The 15,811-nt window shown below is 40.7% G+C and overlaps 1 protein-coding gene across 1 annotated transcript in view; it reads right to left on the reverse strand.

Annotated features, from left to right (window-relative positions):
- Positions 1-15,811, reverse strand: part of STAB1 (stabilin 1) — a 105,589-nt gene that overhangs the window by 8,581 nt on the left and 81,197 nt on the right. The window contains exons 52-60 of the mRNA XM_063292860.1: positions 14,632-14,718; positions 12,321-12,467; positions 11,429-11,488; positions 9,749-9,965; positions 7,393-7,542; positions 6,079-6,183; positions 3,110-3,217; positions 1,526-1,719; positions 547-691 (exon numbers count right to left, since the gene is read on the reverse strand). Of these exons, the coding sequence (XP_063148930.1) occupies positions 547-691; positions 1,526-1,719; positions 3,110-3,217; positions 6,079-6,183; positions 7,393-7,542; positions 9,749-9,965; positions 11,429-11,488; positions 12,321-12,467; positions 14,632-14,718 (1,213 nt within the window). The remainder of the gene's footprint in view (positions 1-546; positions 692-1,525; positions 1,720-3,109; positions 3,218-6,078; positions 6,184-7,392; positions 7,543-9,748; positions 9,966-11,428; positions 11,489-12,320; positions 12,468-14,631; positions 14,719-15,811) is intronic.

Genomic DNA, 15,811 nt, shown 5'->3' on the forward strand with positions numbered 1-15,811 from the left:
TTCTGTATTTTTAATTCTAAATGCCTTCTAAATATAAAATGTCAAGTAATGTGGCAGAAATAGGAGCAATTCAAGAAAAGGAAGCAAATCAAATGCATGTTCACAGAAATGAGGATATCCCAAGACTGAACCCAATACTCTGGTGGATGGAATTGCATCCACAAGAATGTAAGAAAAATCACATTGGATCAGACTAAGGCCTCCCTAGTCCACGTGGGCACAACAGCATCCCACCTACTGCTTTTTCTCCAGAGGGAAGAGAAATAAGCCACAATGAGCAAAACAAAAGGTCACCAGTAAATTTGGAGAGGAATTGAGAAGCAAATTAATTAAGTTAAATCATTCTAAAGCAAGAGACAAAAGAATTCAGATTTGGACTTGAACAATTATATGCCTTTACAGAACATAAAGGGCATCTTTAACTAGTGTATGCCAGTGTAAGATGTGGGACTTTCCTCTCCAAGAGTGAGAACCCCCCTAAGCAATACAGTAGAAAGCATGACATGATCGTCCAAGGGGCCACAGAATAGGAAAAAGCATTTCTACCCTGGAAATGCAGGTCAGTACAAATAGCCTCTGGGTGGCATTGCCCATTCACTTCCAAGCAACGGTTTATTGGGGGGATAGCTTCCTCCAAGCATTGGATTCCATTCCCAACATAGCCTGCCTTGCATTCGCACCTCCTGGTATTCTGCAAGGCAAGGAATCCAGGCGTTACTGAAGTTCTCTGGCCAGAGATGGCAATCAAACCAGAGGCAGGCAGCAAAGAGGGTGGGACACAGAAAGAATTCAGCAGCAAGCCAAAAGAAACACAGTATGAATCAATAAGTCTCCTTCTTTCCACAGTGAGTCACAAGGTTGAATTACTTTCATTGCCCTTCCAATATAAGGAAAAATATTGCTATGTGGTTAGGGATCTGGGCTTTGAAGTTTCTGGGCATTTCCATTCCCTGAAATGGTGGGGCACTTTCTCTACCTATAGGCTTGGGATCAGAGTTTCCTTGCTGTCTCAAAAGTAAGATCCATTGTCGATCTGAAAATAAGTTTCGCTAATGCTTTTGCTTTCCAAAAATGGGCTGCCAGCTACTTATTTTCCTAAATAGTTTCTATTTCTCTAGAGCAGTGATGGGGGAATTCTGGGTGTTGAAGTCCACATGTCTTAAATTTGCCAAGGTTGAGAAACACTGCTCTAGAGTGTGAAATTTAACTCTAAGAAGGAAAGAACTTCCTATGTGAAAGGAATTTATGGAGTTGCTATAAGTTACACGAACAATGGTGTTTAATATGATTTTTTGGTACTGGGATAAGAAGATAAGAGGAAATCCATATCCCACTGTGCACAATCATCCTTCCTTTCTAGCCCATTGTGAGGAATCCCCCCGCAAGAAGGTCACCACACAGACATTTTCCATGAGGCCATTAAGAAGTCCCAAGTTTACATAAAGGATTTCTCAAAAATCTTAATGATCTCATTTCACAAAGATTGCTGCAAATGTGAGTGTGCAGAGACATTTCCCATACTTACTGGACCTGTGCTAATACAAGTTGCGTGCTCACTGCAGTGCCCATTCCTTCCATCTGCACATCTGTCAATAGGACTGCAGATGTAGCCATCACCCTGGTAGTCCATTAGGCAGGTGCAGGAAACATCCGTTCCGTTCTGCGTGCACTGAGCATGGTCGCTGCAGCCACCATTGTTGTTTCCACACTGGTCAATCACTACATCAGAATAAAGCATAACTTTTGACCTTTCTACCTATGACTTAGGGCAGTGTTTCTCAACCTTGACAACTTTCAGATGTGTGGACTTCAACTTCCAGAATTCCCCAGCTAGCCATGCTGGCTGGGGAATGCTGGGAGTTGAAGTCCACACATCTGAAGCTGCCAAGGTTGAGAAACACTGGCTTAGGGAGTAAAGTCAGGCTGAGCAGATTTCCTGTTTCATTCTGTAATGGTTCTAAAATTCCAGATTTTGATACCACTTCGGTTTAATTTTGGAACATTAGAATAAAGTTGTACATGCAGTCAAAATAGATTCAACCCCCCCCAACCTTTAAAATGCTTTATGTTGCAGTTGCTCAATCGTTCTATTGTTACATTGCTTTATATTTTTACTGATAGGCAAAACTCATTTCTTTTTGGCAAGCTTTTAATGCAGAGAAAGAAAAGAGTACTAGTAACCATCACTTAGTTTGAGTAAATTCAGAAATGTATCTCATCAGCAGGAAGGAATTCTAACATTTTAATGCCATTCCTGAAAAACTGTTGCTATAATGGGAGCTCAAACGCTTGGCTGAAATTTGTTAGATGTGGTTCAATATGCCTACTATACAGAAGGTATTTTAGGAGATGAAATCAAGTAGACACCTTGAAATACTTCTGAAGTGATCTAAGCTGTACAATAAAATAAATTACTTATTTTAACATTCTTCTTTGTCTCCGACAGTAACATTGTCAGGAAGCAGGATTTTGTATATAAAAAATAGTCACAGCAGCAACACAACTCAGTTGCTCATTGAGAGATTGGAAATTCTGATTAATGCCCAGTCTAATTAAAAAAGAAAAGAAAAATTGGGAAGTTCAGGCAAGACTATATCTTCAGGAACCATTTCAGAAACTTTTCCACAGTGGTTTGGTATTTGTAAATCTGCAGTACCAATTCTTCTCTATTTGGTAATTGCAAATTAATTCATTTACATTGTAAACTGACTTCCTCAGAGTAAGATTTCAGAGGATTCTAATAACTCTATAGAGGAGATGACGACGATGACGACAACGACGACGACTCTTTCTCAGCAGTGAAACTCCCAACAGGCCTTGGAGGGACAGTGTGAAAGCTAAGCTTCTGATTGTAATAATGTGGCTTGCAGGATCTTACATGATACCACTATAATGAAAAACCAGGCACACCTATACTGCAGGGCTTGTGTGAAATGAAAGCAACTAAGCAGTGTGACACAAAAACATCCAATGTAGGAGGCTATATATCCAATTTCATATCTGTGATTGTTAGGGATATAGTCTTATATAAGTCTATAGTGAAATTTTGACAATATGACTGAGCACTGCTTGCAAATGTTGGATTCACCCTTAGCAATTGCAACCATACCTGTGCATGTCTTTCCATCTCCCTCATAATACAGGTTACATTCACAGATATTATTGGCTCGGCAGACGGCATTAGGGTGGCAGGCTGGGGAGCACTGAGGCACTGCAGCTAAATATATACATAAACAAATCAGACAAATCAATAAATTCACTTCAGCATTTAGACATATTGCCTGATTAACATTATGCATTAATGCACCTACCAAATCTGCTAGAATTTACTGCGGAAAGTCCCCATTACAAAAAAACCTTTTACCTACTTGGGAAAAAGTAGTCTTGTTGCCCTATGAATTTTCTGGCAAAAAACCCCAATTCAAGTGATGAATGAATATGCGTTAAAATGCCTTAACTGAAATAGTTCAGCAGCATTTATCCAATGAACCGTATTCACCAAATCAACTCCATCCCTAGCCACTGCCATTTATGAACCTGTCACCTCTATACTTCAAGGAAATCATTTCTTTCCAGATCAGGCCTCTAGTGTATTGTACAGCTGGACTGAACATACTTTTGCCTCATCCAGTTTGTCTACCGTGGCTTATTTATCACAACCGGGCTAGAGTGATGGACAGGAACTGAGTTGGGTTGTGTGGGATTAAGGTTCAATTGCTCGTGTTACTCTTAGGTAGTCCTGAACAGGTTTCAGGCAAAAATACAAACGATCTGCATGGTATGGTTGCCCTTGAGTCAGTTTTTGACTCCTGGAGACTGCCTGGACTAGTCCCTGCAGGATTCCTGACAAAGGTTTTTCCGAAGTGGCTTGGCATTGCCTCCCTCCTAGGGCTAAGAGAAAGTGACTGGCCCAAGGTCACCCAGCTGGGTTTGTGCCCAAGGCGGGGCGGGAGGAGAGAGAGAGAGAGAGAGAGATACACACACACACACACACACACACACACATACAACCTGTATACCATATATATTGTAATATGGTATACAGGTAGTCCTCTTTGAATGACCACTCGTTAAGTGACCATTCAAAGTTAGGACAGTACTGAATGAGGGGGACTTACAATGGGTCCTCGTAGTTGTGGCTGTTGCAGCATCCCTGCAGTCACGTGATTGCAATTCAGGCACTTGGCAACTGGCTCACAATTACCACGTCACAGAGTCCCATGGTCACCATTTGCAACCTTCACTGCTGGCTTCTGACAAGCAAAGTCAATGAGGAAGCAAACAGTGATCACGTGACCATGGGACGCTGTGACCACGCAGGATTTGCCTTACAATGCAACTGGGACTGCTGCAACTGCCGTCATAAGCTGGTGCAGTCATATGATGTTGCGCCTTATGACCGCATTGCTTAGCGATGGAGTTGCCAGTCCCAATTACTATCATTAAGTGAGGATTACCCATATATGATTGATTGATAGCTAGATAGGTATCAAGAAGTAGCTCTTCAGGATCAAAACAATGATGAACAGAAAAGAGATGTAATTTGCATTCTGCCCACTCCTGTTCATTACCATCCATGCAAAGATCCTCGCCCCTAAAATGGCTAGCTGCCTTAGATGGGGAACTGCTATCAAAGCCAAATGCAAATAGAAGGGCAGCACCAGGGAAAGGATTTTTTTCCCTCTTTCCCACATTGATTATGTTGCCTCTCCCTCCTCTCCAGCTATTTAATTTCATTGGCATCCCATCCTATATAAAAATGTACCAGGGTAAATTGGAATAGTTATAATAGGGTTGAAGTAATCTCACTAAAGTCACTAAATCAATGAAAATCTAAGCAGAGCAATGAATGCAACCAATCATCATTAAAACCAGAAATAAATAAAACAAGTAACAACAGAATAAACAACATCACAGAACCTGTTCAATATGATGGACCATGTCAGGTCATAAAACAGGTGAGTCTCAGCCTGGTGCCAAAACCTTAAGAAGGCTGGTAACAAGTAGCCTCTGTGTGTGGGGGGTGTGAGCATTCCCACTGTTGCAACTTTTTATTATTTAAAAAAATTAAGTGCAATCATTCATTTAAAGCAGTGGTGGCCAAGGGCTGCACTGAACACGAGTAGACCTTGTGCAATGACACAAATGGGCAGGACTCGAGTGTTTTTTCTTTGCTGGGAAGTTTCTTTGCTGTTTAAAACTATGTTAAGTTTATTTTACAGTGTATGGCTATTTGCCTGAGACTCGATAGAAAAGGTTACTTAGGGACATTTTCATCAGTGCTGCCAAATCTCATGTTGTTTACAGCTTATCATTCAGGCCTCACATTCCCTTATTATAAGTATTTGCCAGTCTGTCTTTGTTTATTGTTTAAACCTTTTGATCCTTAAAAAATGTAACTACTGTACTGTTGGGGAGAAGAGTGTTGCTCAGCCTTTGTTTGATTTTGGAGAAAAGCTAGATGAGGATTTGAGAGGGATACAATTCCCTGTAATGGTCTGATACCAGTTCTGGGTCAGCGTGGTTAAGGGAGAGAGCAAGGTTCTTGCAGTACCATATAGGAATTCCAAAAACCCAGTGCTTGTGGGTATACATTAGCCTGTATGCTATTCAGACGGTGACATTTTGAAATTCAATATTTCATTTTGTGCAAAAAAGAAAAACCAGTTCCTTCAATCAAACAAGGCTAAAGCACTACAGATGATATGCTGAATTCTTGTTTCTTTCCTTCTGTAATGGTTCCCAAGAAGTTACGTACACCTGAAGTACTATGAAAGCTTATAAAATCTGTGAACAGAGAAATCAGTGGGATGATGGCAAAAAAGAAAAAGAAAAAAGCATTACTACCTGTTTTGAGAAATGAAGGCACGTGATAAGACCCACCGGGCCTTTCTCTATGGCAGCGTTTCCCAACCTTGGCCAGTTCCAGGTGTGTGGACTTTAAATCCCAGAATTCCACAGCCAGCATGGTCATTGAGGAGAATTCTGGGTGTTGAAGTCCACACACTTGGAAGTCACCAAGGTTGGGAAATGTTGCTCTATGGAGTTGTGCTTTGCCACATGGCAGCCCTGCTTTACCTTGTTTGGTTTCACAGTGCTCTCCAGTCCATCCTGCAGAGCAGAAGCAGAAGCCATCTCCGAGCAGCCCTTCGTTGCATATCCCATTTCCTGAACAATTGCACTCTGCAATGGAAAGGAAGTAAACATCATAATCTTGGGCTAAGTAAAGGAGCACATGGTGGCGTGGAGTATGGTGCTGCGCCAAGCTCTCTTTTCACCTGACCATTCCCCCTCATTTTTATTTGTTATCAAAGGATAAACAATCTCACTGAAATCCTAGGTAAACCAATGGACATTTGAGTGTCTTGTCTTTCATTGTAAATCCACTTCTTCAGCAATCTATAACTTCCGTGTCGTCCTACACTTGAATGAATGTAATGACAGGGAAGTCACAGAGTGACGGGAAGAAGGTTATTAGCAAGAGGGAGAGGAGACACACCACCACCCTGCGAGACGAACATGGAAATAACTTTTAAAGCACTCAGAGAATGAGGTAGAAAATGAGAAACATAAAACGTTGAGGGTTTCTGAAGAACAATTTCAGTATGAGCATTAAAGGCAGGACTGGCTCTAGGCCAGTCAAAGAGATATCAGCCTGGGGGTACCAAATTTTAGGGGGTGCCAAAATTGAAAAGACTTCGGAAAAAAATAAAAACATGAAAAGCAGTTATGGCGCACTCTGTGAGTCAGTGTGCCTACTTAACAGTTAAATACAATTTTGCAGTGTAAATAGGGTGAAATATCCAAGAAAAAAAAATCTCTGGGCTGAAAATCCTAAGTAAAAATCTCAAAAAAAAAAAAAAAAAACACCCCACAAGAGGGCACCTTATTGAAATTCCTAACAAAATCGAAAGATGAGCCAGAGTATGACTGCCTAGGGTGCCAGAATGTCTAGAGCAGGCCCTGATTAAAGTAGGTTAGCTTTCATCGCCCTGGTGTCCTGTAGCCACAATTGCACAATTCAGTCACAATTGCAGGAATCTTACAAGCTTTGGACCTTTAAAAACAATGAAAATGACTTTAATTTTAGAACTGAGGGTGCCACATTGAGAGGGCAACAGTCCATGACTGTTGCCAAATCCTATGTCACTCAATCGCCCAAAACATTCCAAACAGTATAATGCAGATATAGCATTTAAAAAAAAATCATTCTTTTCCCCACTAAACATAAGAGTGGGTGAGAGAGGATAAAATCACTAGTATAATCTTCAAATATACCTGGACATCTGATATAGAAGATATATAGGAATTACCAGACAACGTAAAGGGTACCATCACGGCAGAAGAGAAGCCAAATTACAAGCTCCTGTTACGTTGAAAACATTGTCATACCTCTGCAGTCTGGCCCATAGTGTCCTGGAGCACAGTGTTCACAAGCCACTCCAACAAAAGCCGCAGTACAGTTGCACTGTCCTGAGCCTTTATGCCCATCATCGCATGTACCATGATTTTGGCATGGTGTTTCGAGCCCTCCAGGGCACACTGAAAAGGCAGAACCAATAAATGTTCTTCAACCAAATATATACCTTGAGAAATGTAGAACAAATGAAGTCATACAGGCTTTTGAAGAAGACCACAGCCTCTTTGGTCATACTGTTTTATCCATCTCCTAGAAGCAACTGTGTTATAAGCTACAGATATTAGCTTCCTCCATCCTTGAAAGTTTACGTGCTGGGCATGAGTAATCTTTCATTTTTCTCCAGTGCTTGGCAATTATTTTAGGCACTTAGTCACCATAATTAGTAGTAGATTTCTCAGTTATTACAATACCTAAAATGAGCCTCGTGTGGCACGGAGTGGTAGGTGGCAATATTGCAACCAAAACTTTCCTCACGACCCGAGTTCGATCCCAGCGGAAGCTGGATTCTCTCTTGGGCAGCCGGCTCAGGTCGGCTCAGCCTTCCATCCTTCCAAGGTCGGTCAAATGAGCACCCGGCTTGCTGGGGAAGGTGACGGCTGGGGAAGGCAATGGCAAACCACCCCGCTATAGTCTGCCAAGAAAATGTTGCGAAAGCAGTGTCCCCCCAAAGGGTCAGACATGACTCGGTGCTCGCACAGGGGACTTTTCACCTTTCACACAATACCTAAAATGTTCATTAGAGATAGCTATGCTTAAAGACTGTATATACAAACTGTTAAAAGATAAACCTAGGAAGATTAAGATTAAAAAATATGCTTTCCCCTCTTCTTTTAACTGTGTGGACATTCCACTTTTTAAAATCAGGGTAACTTCCTGCTGGTTATCTTTCTACCATTCTAAAAGAAAGGTTTCAGATGGTGCTATAAGGGTGTTCTGCCTCCTACTGTCATTGTCTGCATGTATCCTTTAATGTATCCTGCCTAGCATAGATTTGCCCATGTATAGTAACTGATTTCACAGCTACTTAGGTCTCAAATCTTCTGGCATTTAGCCAAGCCTTAGAGCAACCTGACTTTAGGACAGCCCAGAATGTTCGCGTTTTGTTTTTTTTAATCCATTCAATCGTGTCCGATTCTTGGAGACTGACTGGACAAGTCCTTGCAGTTTTCTTGGCAGGTTTTTCAGAAGTGGTTTGCCCTTGCCTCCTTCCTAGGGCTGAGAGAAAGTAGCTAGCCCAAGGTCACCCAGCTGGCTTCATGCCTAAGGTGGGACTAGAATTCCTGGTCTCCCAGTTTCTAGCCTGATGCCTTAACCACTATACCAAACTGGCTCTCGCTCTTCATGTAGTAAACACCTTATTTTAGACTATAAGCAAACCATGGTATTATGTGAGTTAATAGTGAATAGTGAATGCCTGCCTGAATAGTAAGATTTCAGATTTCAGATCTATAATCTCATGAAGTGAGAATAAGGAGACCTGATTAATCTGAAGCTCTAATTCTAAGCAAACTTTGTAGGGAGTGAGTCCCATTGTATTCACTGTAATTTAGTTCCAGAATTGAAGATAAAAGATAAATTCACCCTTAAGTCCAGGTCATCTTCACGAAGTGGTTTTCCTTTGTTTTCTTTTGGGGATTAAAAAAAAAGCACGTCTGGCATTTTTGGTGGTTTCCCATCTAAGTACTAACCAAGTCTAAACAGACAAAGTCAGCTTAGCTTTTTCAAGGTTAGATGCAGGACCTGCTGCAACACGTTTAGAACTGTGCAGCACAGAAAATGCACAGGTATTTCAGTAAGCATAACTAGTTTTCTGAACATCAGGAAAAGTGATTTGCTTATTGATTTGGTCCAGCATTGGTTCCAATTCAACATTTAAGCATTGCCAAGAGACAATGGAAGAATCCATCAAATGTTGTTGCATTTCTTACCATGCTATGGAATGTCTACCTAACACAAGAAGATAAAGGATATTTTTCGGCAGGGGGGAGGAGAAAGAGAAAGGGAAAGTCATTCAAGATACAAAAAAAAAAAGCTGTAAGTGTGTGAATATTAAGGGGTGGTTTTTTTTGGTATTTGTGAGCAGCAGTGTACAGGGAATTAAGCACGCATGTCACATTAAGATATTTCAAAGGATCATTAGAAATAACTATATTTCAGTTAGAAGGACCAGAACTTTTGATACAAGAGCTTACAAGGATGTTTCACCCCCATATATGGCAAACAAGTTGTTGCATTATTTTTATCAACTGCAGTTACAGTTGTTATAGTCACCAAGCGAGGAAAGAAAAACACACTGTTTTGTCTGGAAGCTTAATAAATATTCCTTACCCTGGCAGTCCTTTCCATAGTGGTTTGCACAGCACTGGGGTACCCACTTGGTGGCAAAGCATGTTTTCCTGCATCCCTTAATGAAAACTTTTCTATATTGCCTCCGACTGAATGGCACTCGATAATTTTGCCGCCGGAAGGGCATCCTTTCGATTTTGTCAAGCAACGAAAGCAAGGGATATTCATCTTTGACATAATAGCAACTCTTGATTTCCCCCTATTGGAAAAAGACACTGTTTTTGCCTTTTGTGGGAAATTTGATCCTTAGGATGAAACTGTATGTTCAACGTGAAAGGTATGTGGGAACTTCCTCCTGTTACTCCTATGTGCTATAAATTTGCATCAGAGCACACACAGAGAAAAAAATAGTGGACAGGCAAAACTGTGGTTTCCCATCTGCAATCACCTCTTCTGACTCAAAATTCTAGGGCTCTGTTTGTATCAGGAGTCCTCAAACTGGTGGGGTTTGCTTAGATGACCAAGAGAGAAATGTTTAAAACAGGTGTATAACTCTGAAATCATTAATGCATGTCAATCATCCTGCTTATGAAGTTGGAATACCACTGAAAACCAGTGTGGTGCTACGATGCCAGCAGACTCCTCCCCTTTGTTTTCATGGAGGCAAGGTGAAATACTGTGTCATAATCAGATGTCAAAAATCTCTACAGCCTTGGCATTCAATCTACTTGGCAATCTCCAGGTAGCTCCTAAGAATGAAAATGTTCAAGACCTTTCTCCTCTGGAAATAGATAGAAATTCAAATACATTTGCCTTTTTTTAAAAAAAAAAATCTCATTGTATCAAATCTCCAATCAGTATCTCATTTTTTGACCCAAACGCTCTGAAATTTTCATCTCAAGTTTACTTTGTTGTAACTAGGTCTCCCGTGTAGTTTATTTTCTTATCAATAAATCCCATCTCCATCTTTTTCCTCCTTCTATTGACTTAATCAAATAAACCACAGACTGAGATACGATTTATCATATTGCCACTCTTAATTAGGACTCTACATGCTTCCAAAATGATTATAAAGAAGTTTATTAGACTTCTGCTATTACACAGTGGTGCTAGGCTGGGACAAGGTCTGAAGGACATCTTCTAAATTGTTTTGGAAGGGTGCTGAATTCTAATTAATGTGTTTATTTGTACCCACTTAACATTCATAAGCCCAGTGCTTCTCAAACCTGGGTAAATTACCCAAAATTGGGTAAAAATGGTTTTTCTTTGAGTAACAACACATGAGCCCATTACCCAATCACAACAGGGACATTTAAATTAACTTAAAGTGTTTTCCCTACATTGGGTAAAAGGGACTTTCTGATAAGTGAGTTTGGAGAATGAAGGGAAAAGTTTGGAAGCACTGCATTAGCCTCTCTGTGTTTTTGTAATGGAAGACAGATACTTTCAGTTGATCTCAGGTCTATTACTAATTCCCCTTCTTATAGCATGGTAACTCTAAACCCAGGATCCTGAATGTATCAGATGGCAACCTGCATACACATGTATGCATTCTTTCGCTTGGGATTAGTGGCATGTGGATGATTGAATTAGGCATTCTTGTGCCTGTTGAACGGTTGATTGTAAGATGTATTGGCAAACCACTACTGAGTTACTTATTATCTGCATTTCGTCAACTGTGAATATACAGAAATAATGCATCATTTTTCTGTGGATGCTTACCAGTTCCACTGATCCAAAAGGACAAGCTCTCTCATAGCCACAAGCACCACACACAGAATTCTGGAAAGACATTATATGGAAGTAGGAAAGAAAGACAAGCATGTAAGAAGACATTTTTACTTTCATTTGTTAGAGCAGTGTTTCTCAACCTTAGCAACTTTAAGACGTATGGACGTCAATTCCCAGAACTCCAGCATGCTGGCTCTGGGAGACGAAGTCCACACTTCTTAAAGTTGCTAAGGTTAAGAAACACTGTGTTAGTGTTCCCTTTCCCAAAAAGGCTGCAACTTACAAGCAGGCAGAGCTGGGAACACTTTTGGCCAGAGAACTGCACTTTGGCTACTAAAAGCATGATAGGGTTAACAGGGCCCAAACTTGTAAAACAGTTAGAATGCATACAGATTATATAATCTCACATTAAATTAGTGCTAAATTGCCATGTTGGTGAGAAGGTTAATTTTTTTAAATGTACAGTTCGATAGAAAGAAATGTGTTTTTTTTAAAGCCTTCTTCAAGAGCAGTTCTCATACTGGAAAGTAAATTCCACAAACATGAAAAAACCATGGAGAGACGTGTCCCCACACAGCCAGACAGGCCAGATGCCACTAGAATGTCAACATTATTATAAGAAAGTTAATCAAATGCCTTCTTTTTTGTCTAGGGATCCCTTAATGATATGAAATCAATCAAATAAGATAATTATCTAAATCAGTTTGTTGTTTATTCGTTTAGTCGCTTCCGACTCTTCGTGACTTCATGGACCAGCCCACGCCAGAGCTTCCTGTCGGTCGTCAACACCCCCAGCTCCCCCAGGGACGAGTCCGTCACCTCTAGAATATCAATCTAAATCAGTAAAGGTATTTAAATAGGTATTTAAAACTCAAGTGCTCACTGGAATCTCAGCAGTTTGAAACTCATCACAACGGGATCCCAAATCTGGAGGCTCGAGCAGGTGATCAGTTCCATAAGCAATACCCACATTGAATTCCATGTACCTCTGGACAATCTTTGCATTACCATTGTCCACCACAATATCCCCCTGCAAGCCAAAAAAGCAGTAAAAGTGAATCAGAAGACAAATATTGGGAGGTTTTGGTTCAGACTAATATGCACCTGTTGCTTCTTGAACCTTCTTGACCTCTTTCATTTGCCCCAAATTAGGAGCATTCCTACTTTGTGCAGAAAAGGTACTTCACCTACAAGGTATAAATTCTATACACAGGAAGTCTAATCACATTTAACATCCTAATCAAAGATCCTAGTTGTAGCCCCCCCCCTGCTTTTTTTTAATCAATCTTGTATGGTCTTGTCTGTTCCTACGCTCTCCTTGTCTCCTGACTGCATTGCAGCCTCCTTTCCTAATTGGGCACCCTCAAGATTGTTGGACTACAGGCTCCCAGAATTCCCAGACAGTCCCATATATTTATTTCAAGGTTTATTCAGAAAGTTGCTGTAATGTTCATTCACACCCACTTTCTTCATTCTCTGTCTTCCAGTTACTCTGTCTCTTGATCAACTGCCCTAGCTGATTCCAGCTCTCCTGAAATAATGGGCTCCTTTAGATTGTCCTTCTCTTTTTGTTGCCAGGTTCTTGGTCTCACCCCATGCCTGCTTTGCATTCTTTCATTCACCACCTCCCATGACTCTCCTTAATCCTTGCAACTGCTGCATTCTCTTCCTACTCCATAGCCTGACTCACAAACCTGTTTAGGTCATTGTGATCAAAACTGATGTTTCTTTCTCTCAGAAAATTTGAACTGTAAATATTTTGATATTTTTTCCTGAAAGAAATGTAGTTGTTACGACATTCATGTTCTCTACCACCTCATGTATTCAGCCAATCTGGTTTGGAGGATTCCTCTTCGGAAACACAATATAGCACAGAGGTACTCAGATCTAAATTTAAATTCTATCGGTTAAGAGCCAGATTAGCTATATGTATACTTTTGGATGTGTGCATTTCAAGACTACTCCTCTATTACCCAATATTAATAAATACACAATATTTGTAGTCTTTTTAAGGGCTGGATGCAACTCTGATGTGCATCTTACTCCACTTACAGTGAAGAAAAAAATACAATAAATATCTGCTTTCACAGTTCACAACTCAGCCTACTGTTGTGTTCCAGAACTGCTTTAAAACTATGTTTCTTTGCACTAAAAAAACCAGAAAAGGTTTTTTAAGGCCTTATGTTTTTTGCCTTTTTTTTCCCTTAAAAGACAGATTGCATTGGTTGAGACTGTCTCCTTCTGTTTGCAGGAAGAAAAGCCACTAGTGTGCATGTATATTGAACTCAATAATTCAATACAGATAGTCCTCATTTAGTGACCACAATTGGGACTGGCAATTCAGTCATTAAGTGAAAAATCACATAACAGCAACTGTGCTTACAATTTTAGTTCAGCTTTCCTTCGCTTTACAGCATCAGAAGGATACTACCCCAAACAGTCCGGTGAGCCCAAATGGTGGGGAAGGTTTCTGGACCTTGACTCATGAGGAAGCCGGGTAAAAAGGCAAATCTTATAGCCCTTTTTCCCCACTCCCCTGCCCTTTGGAATGCCCACCCCAGTGCTGGGATAATTAGCAAGAAGGGAATTTATGTATTTACATTCATTGGAGAGGAAGGGATTACAAGAGAGTAAGCAAGCACACAATGGGAATACACCTCGAAAGGAATGTGTGAGCACGGCTGTATGCCTAGCACACAAGCAGCTTGGGAGGCAAACAAAAGCCTTTAGTGTGAAACCGATTAGGGTCTAGTCAGTGTCAGGCAGCAGCTGCTGCAGAGGGAGGGTTCTAATCAATTCATTAAGGTCACAGAGCTGAGTTTATTAACTTGCAGTTAGCACTTTTTAGGGATGTGCTGCACTATGAAGAAAAGCAGCTCAGAAAGGCATCACTTGTTTAGGCAATCTCTTTCCTCCACAAGGGAGGAGAGAAAAAAAACAGGTCAGGCACAGGATAATGCATACTAATGACTGTAATGGCAAACACATGGCTGAGAGAAAGGGATGCTGTGAAGGTCATAAATGCATACGTTGGTCGCATATTTACTTTTTCATCACTGTCGTAACTGCGAATGGTCACTGTCAGAGGCAGTCGCTAAGTGAGGACTACCTGTACCTTTTGAAGCCCATTTAGGCAGGGACAGTGTTATACATAATTTTGCCCCTCTTGTGACTTCAAAGGAGTGCTTACTTACAGCATTTGTTTTGCTGCAGCTAAATGAAATCGTTGAGCCGTGCAAAGTCCTCAGAGAAGCCAATTCAGTCAGTTTGGAAGCCAAGATCTAGAACCACAGAACAATAAGTAATGAGTGATGTGCCAAAGATTGATGGCCAAAACAGACATGGAGAGGCTGCGTCTTATGTTTCATTCATTCTCACATAAACAGGAGTTGGGAAGGTTCATTTTCACCAAAAGAATGAAAACTCATTTCCTCCTTTGCCTTCCCTCTCTGTGCTCGGCTATTATAAGCTGTGTTTCTTACAGTGAATCAGGTAGGAAGATAAATGTACAAGGAGGTCAGGTAGGAATGGCTCCCACACTTAAGGCTGCAAAAGAATTCTGCCACTGATCTGGCTGAGAGAAAATGTGTGTGTTCTCCTCCCAGCAGATCCATGGTATGATGAATGCATGATCGTGTGAAGCACGATGGAGAATCCTGCACTGCTTTGAGCAATAGCTCATCCGCCTTGCACTAGTGTGTGTGTGTGTGTGTGTGTGTATATATACACATACATGCATACATATATACATACTGTGTGTGTATGTATAAATAAAAGGAAATCCTAATCCTTAATGTGTTGGCAATTTATTCTTCCAGGATTTTTTTTTATTAAACATCAGAGAAAAAAACAGGTTCAGACAGACAGTCTGCTCCTTAACAGATTTATCATGCTTAAGATATATGTATGTCTCTAGTCTCCTCTTCAAATACACCCTCTGCTTTACAGAACTCATTTAAAAAAATGAATGAGTTGGCACCTGCAGGTGCCAACACGATGATGACCACCAAGAAATGATGACACACTCACAATGCAAACCTTGCCCTTTAATACCTGCCTCCCAATATAGGTTGTAATTTGTAAATACAGGATTTAATATGTAATATTAAACGTAACAAGCATCAGGACGTGATGATGCACATTCCATCATGTATGTCCCCCCTCCCCCTCCCCACAGACACCTGTCGTTGGTGCCACGTTCCGCTTTGCAGAACCCTTGACTCCAATAATTTGGATTAAGACAAACAACCAACTGAATGTTCAGTTAATAGGCTAAAATGCACATATCTTGAGCTTTAATTTATATCTGTTTGTGAGATGGAGCCCGTCTCCTGGTTATGTTGATTGTTGGTTTATAATTGCCTGAGTGCTATT

The sequence above is a fragment of the Candoia aspera genome, chromosome 2, assembly GCF_035149785.1.
Source record: "Candoia aspera isolate rCanAsp1 chromosome 2, rCanAsp1.hap2, whole genome shotgun sequence".
NCBI lineage: Eukaryota > Metazoa > Chordata > Lepidosauria > Squamata > Boidae > Candoia > Candoia aspera.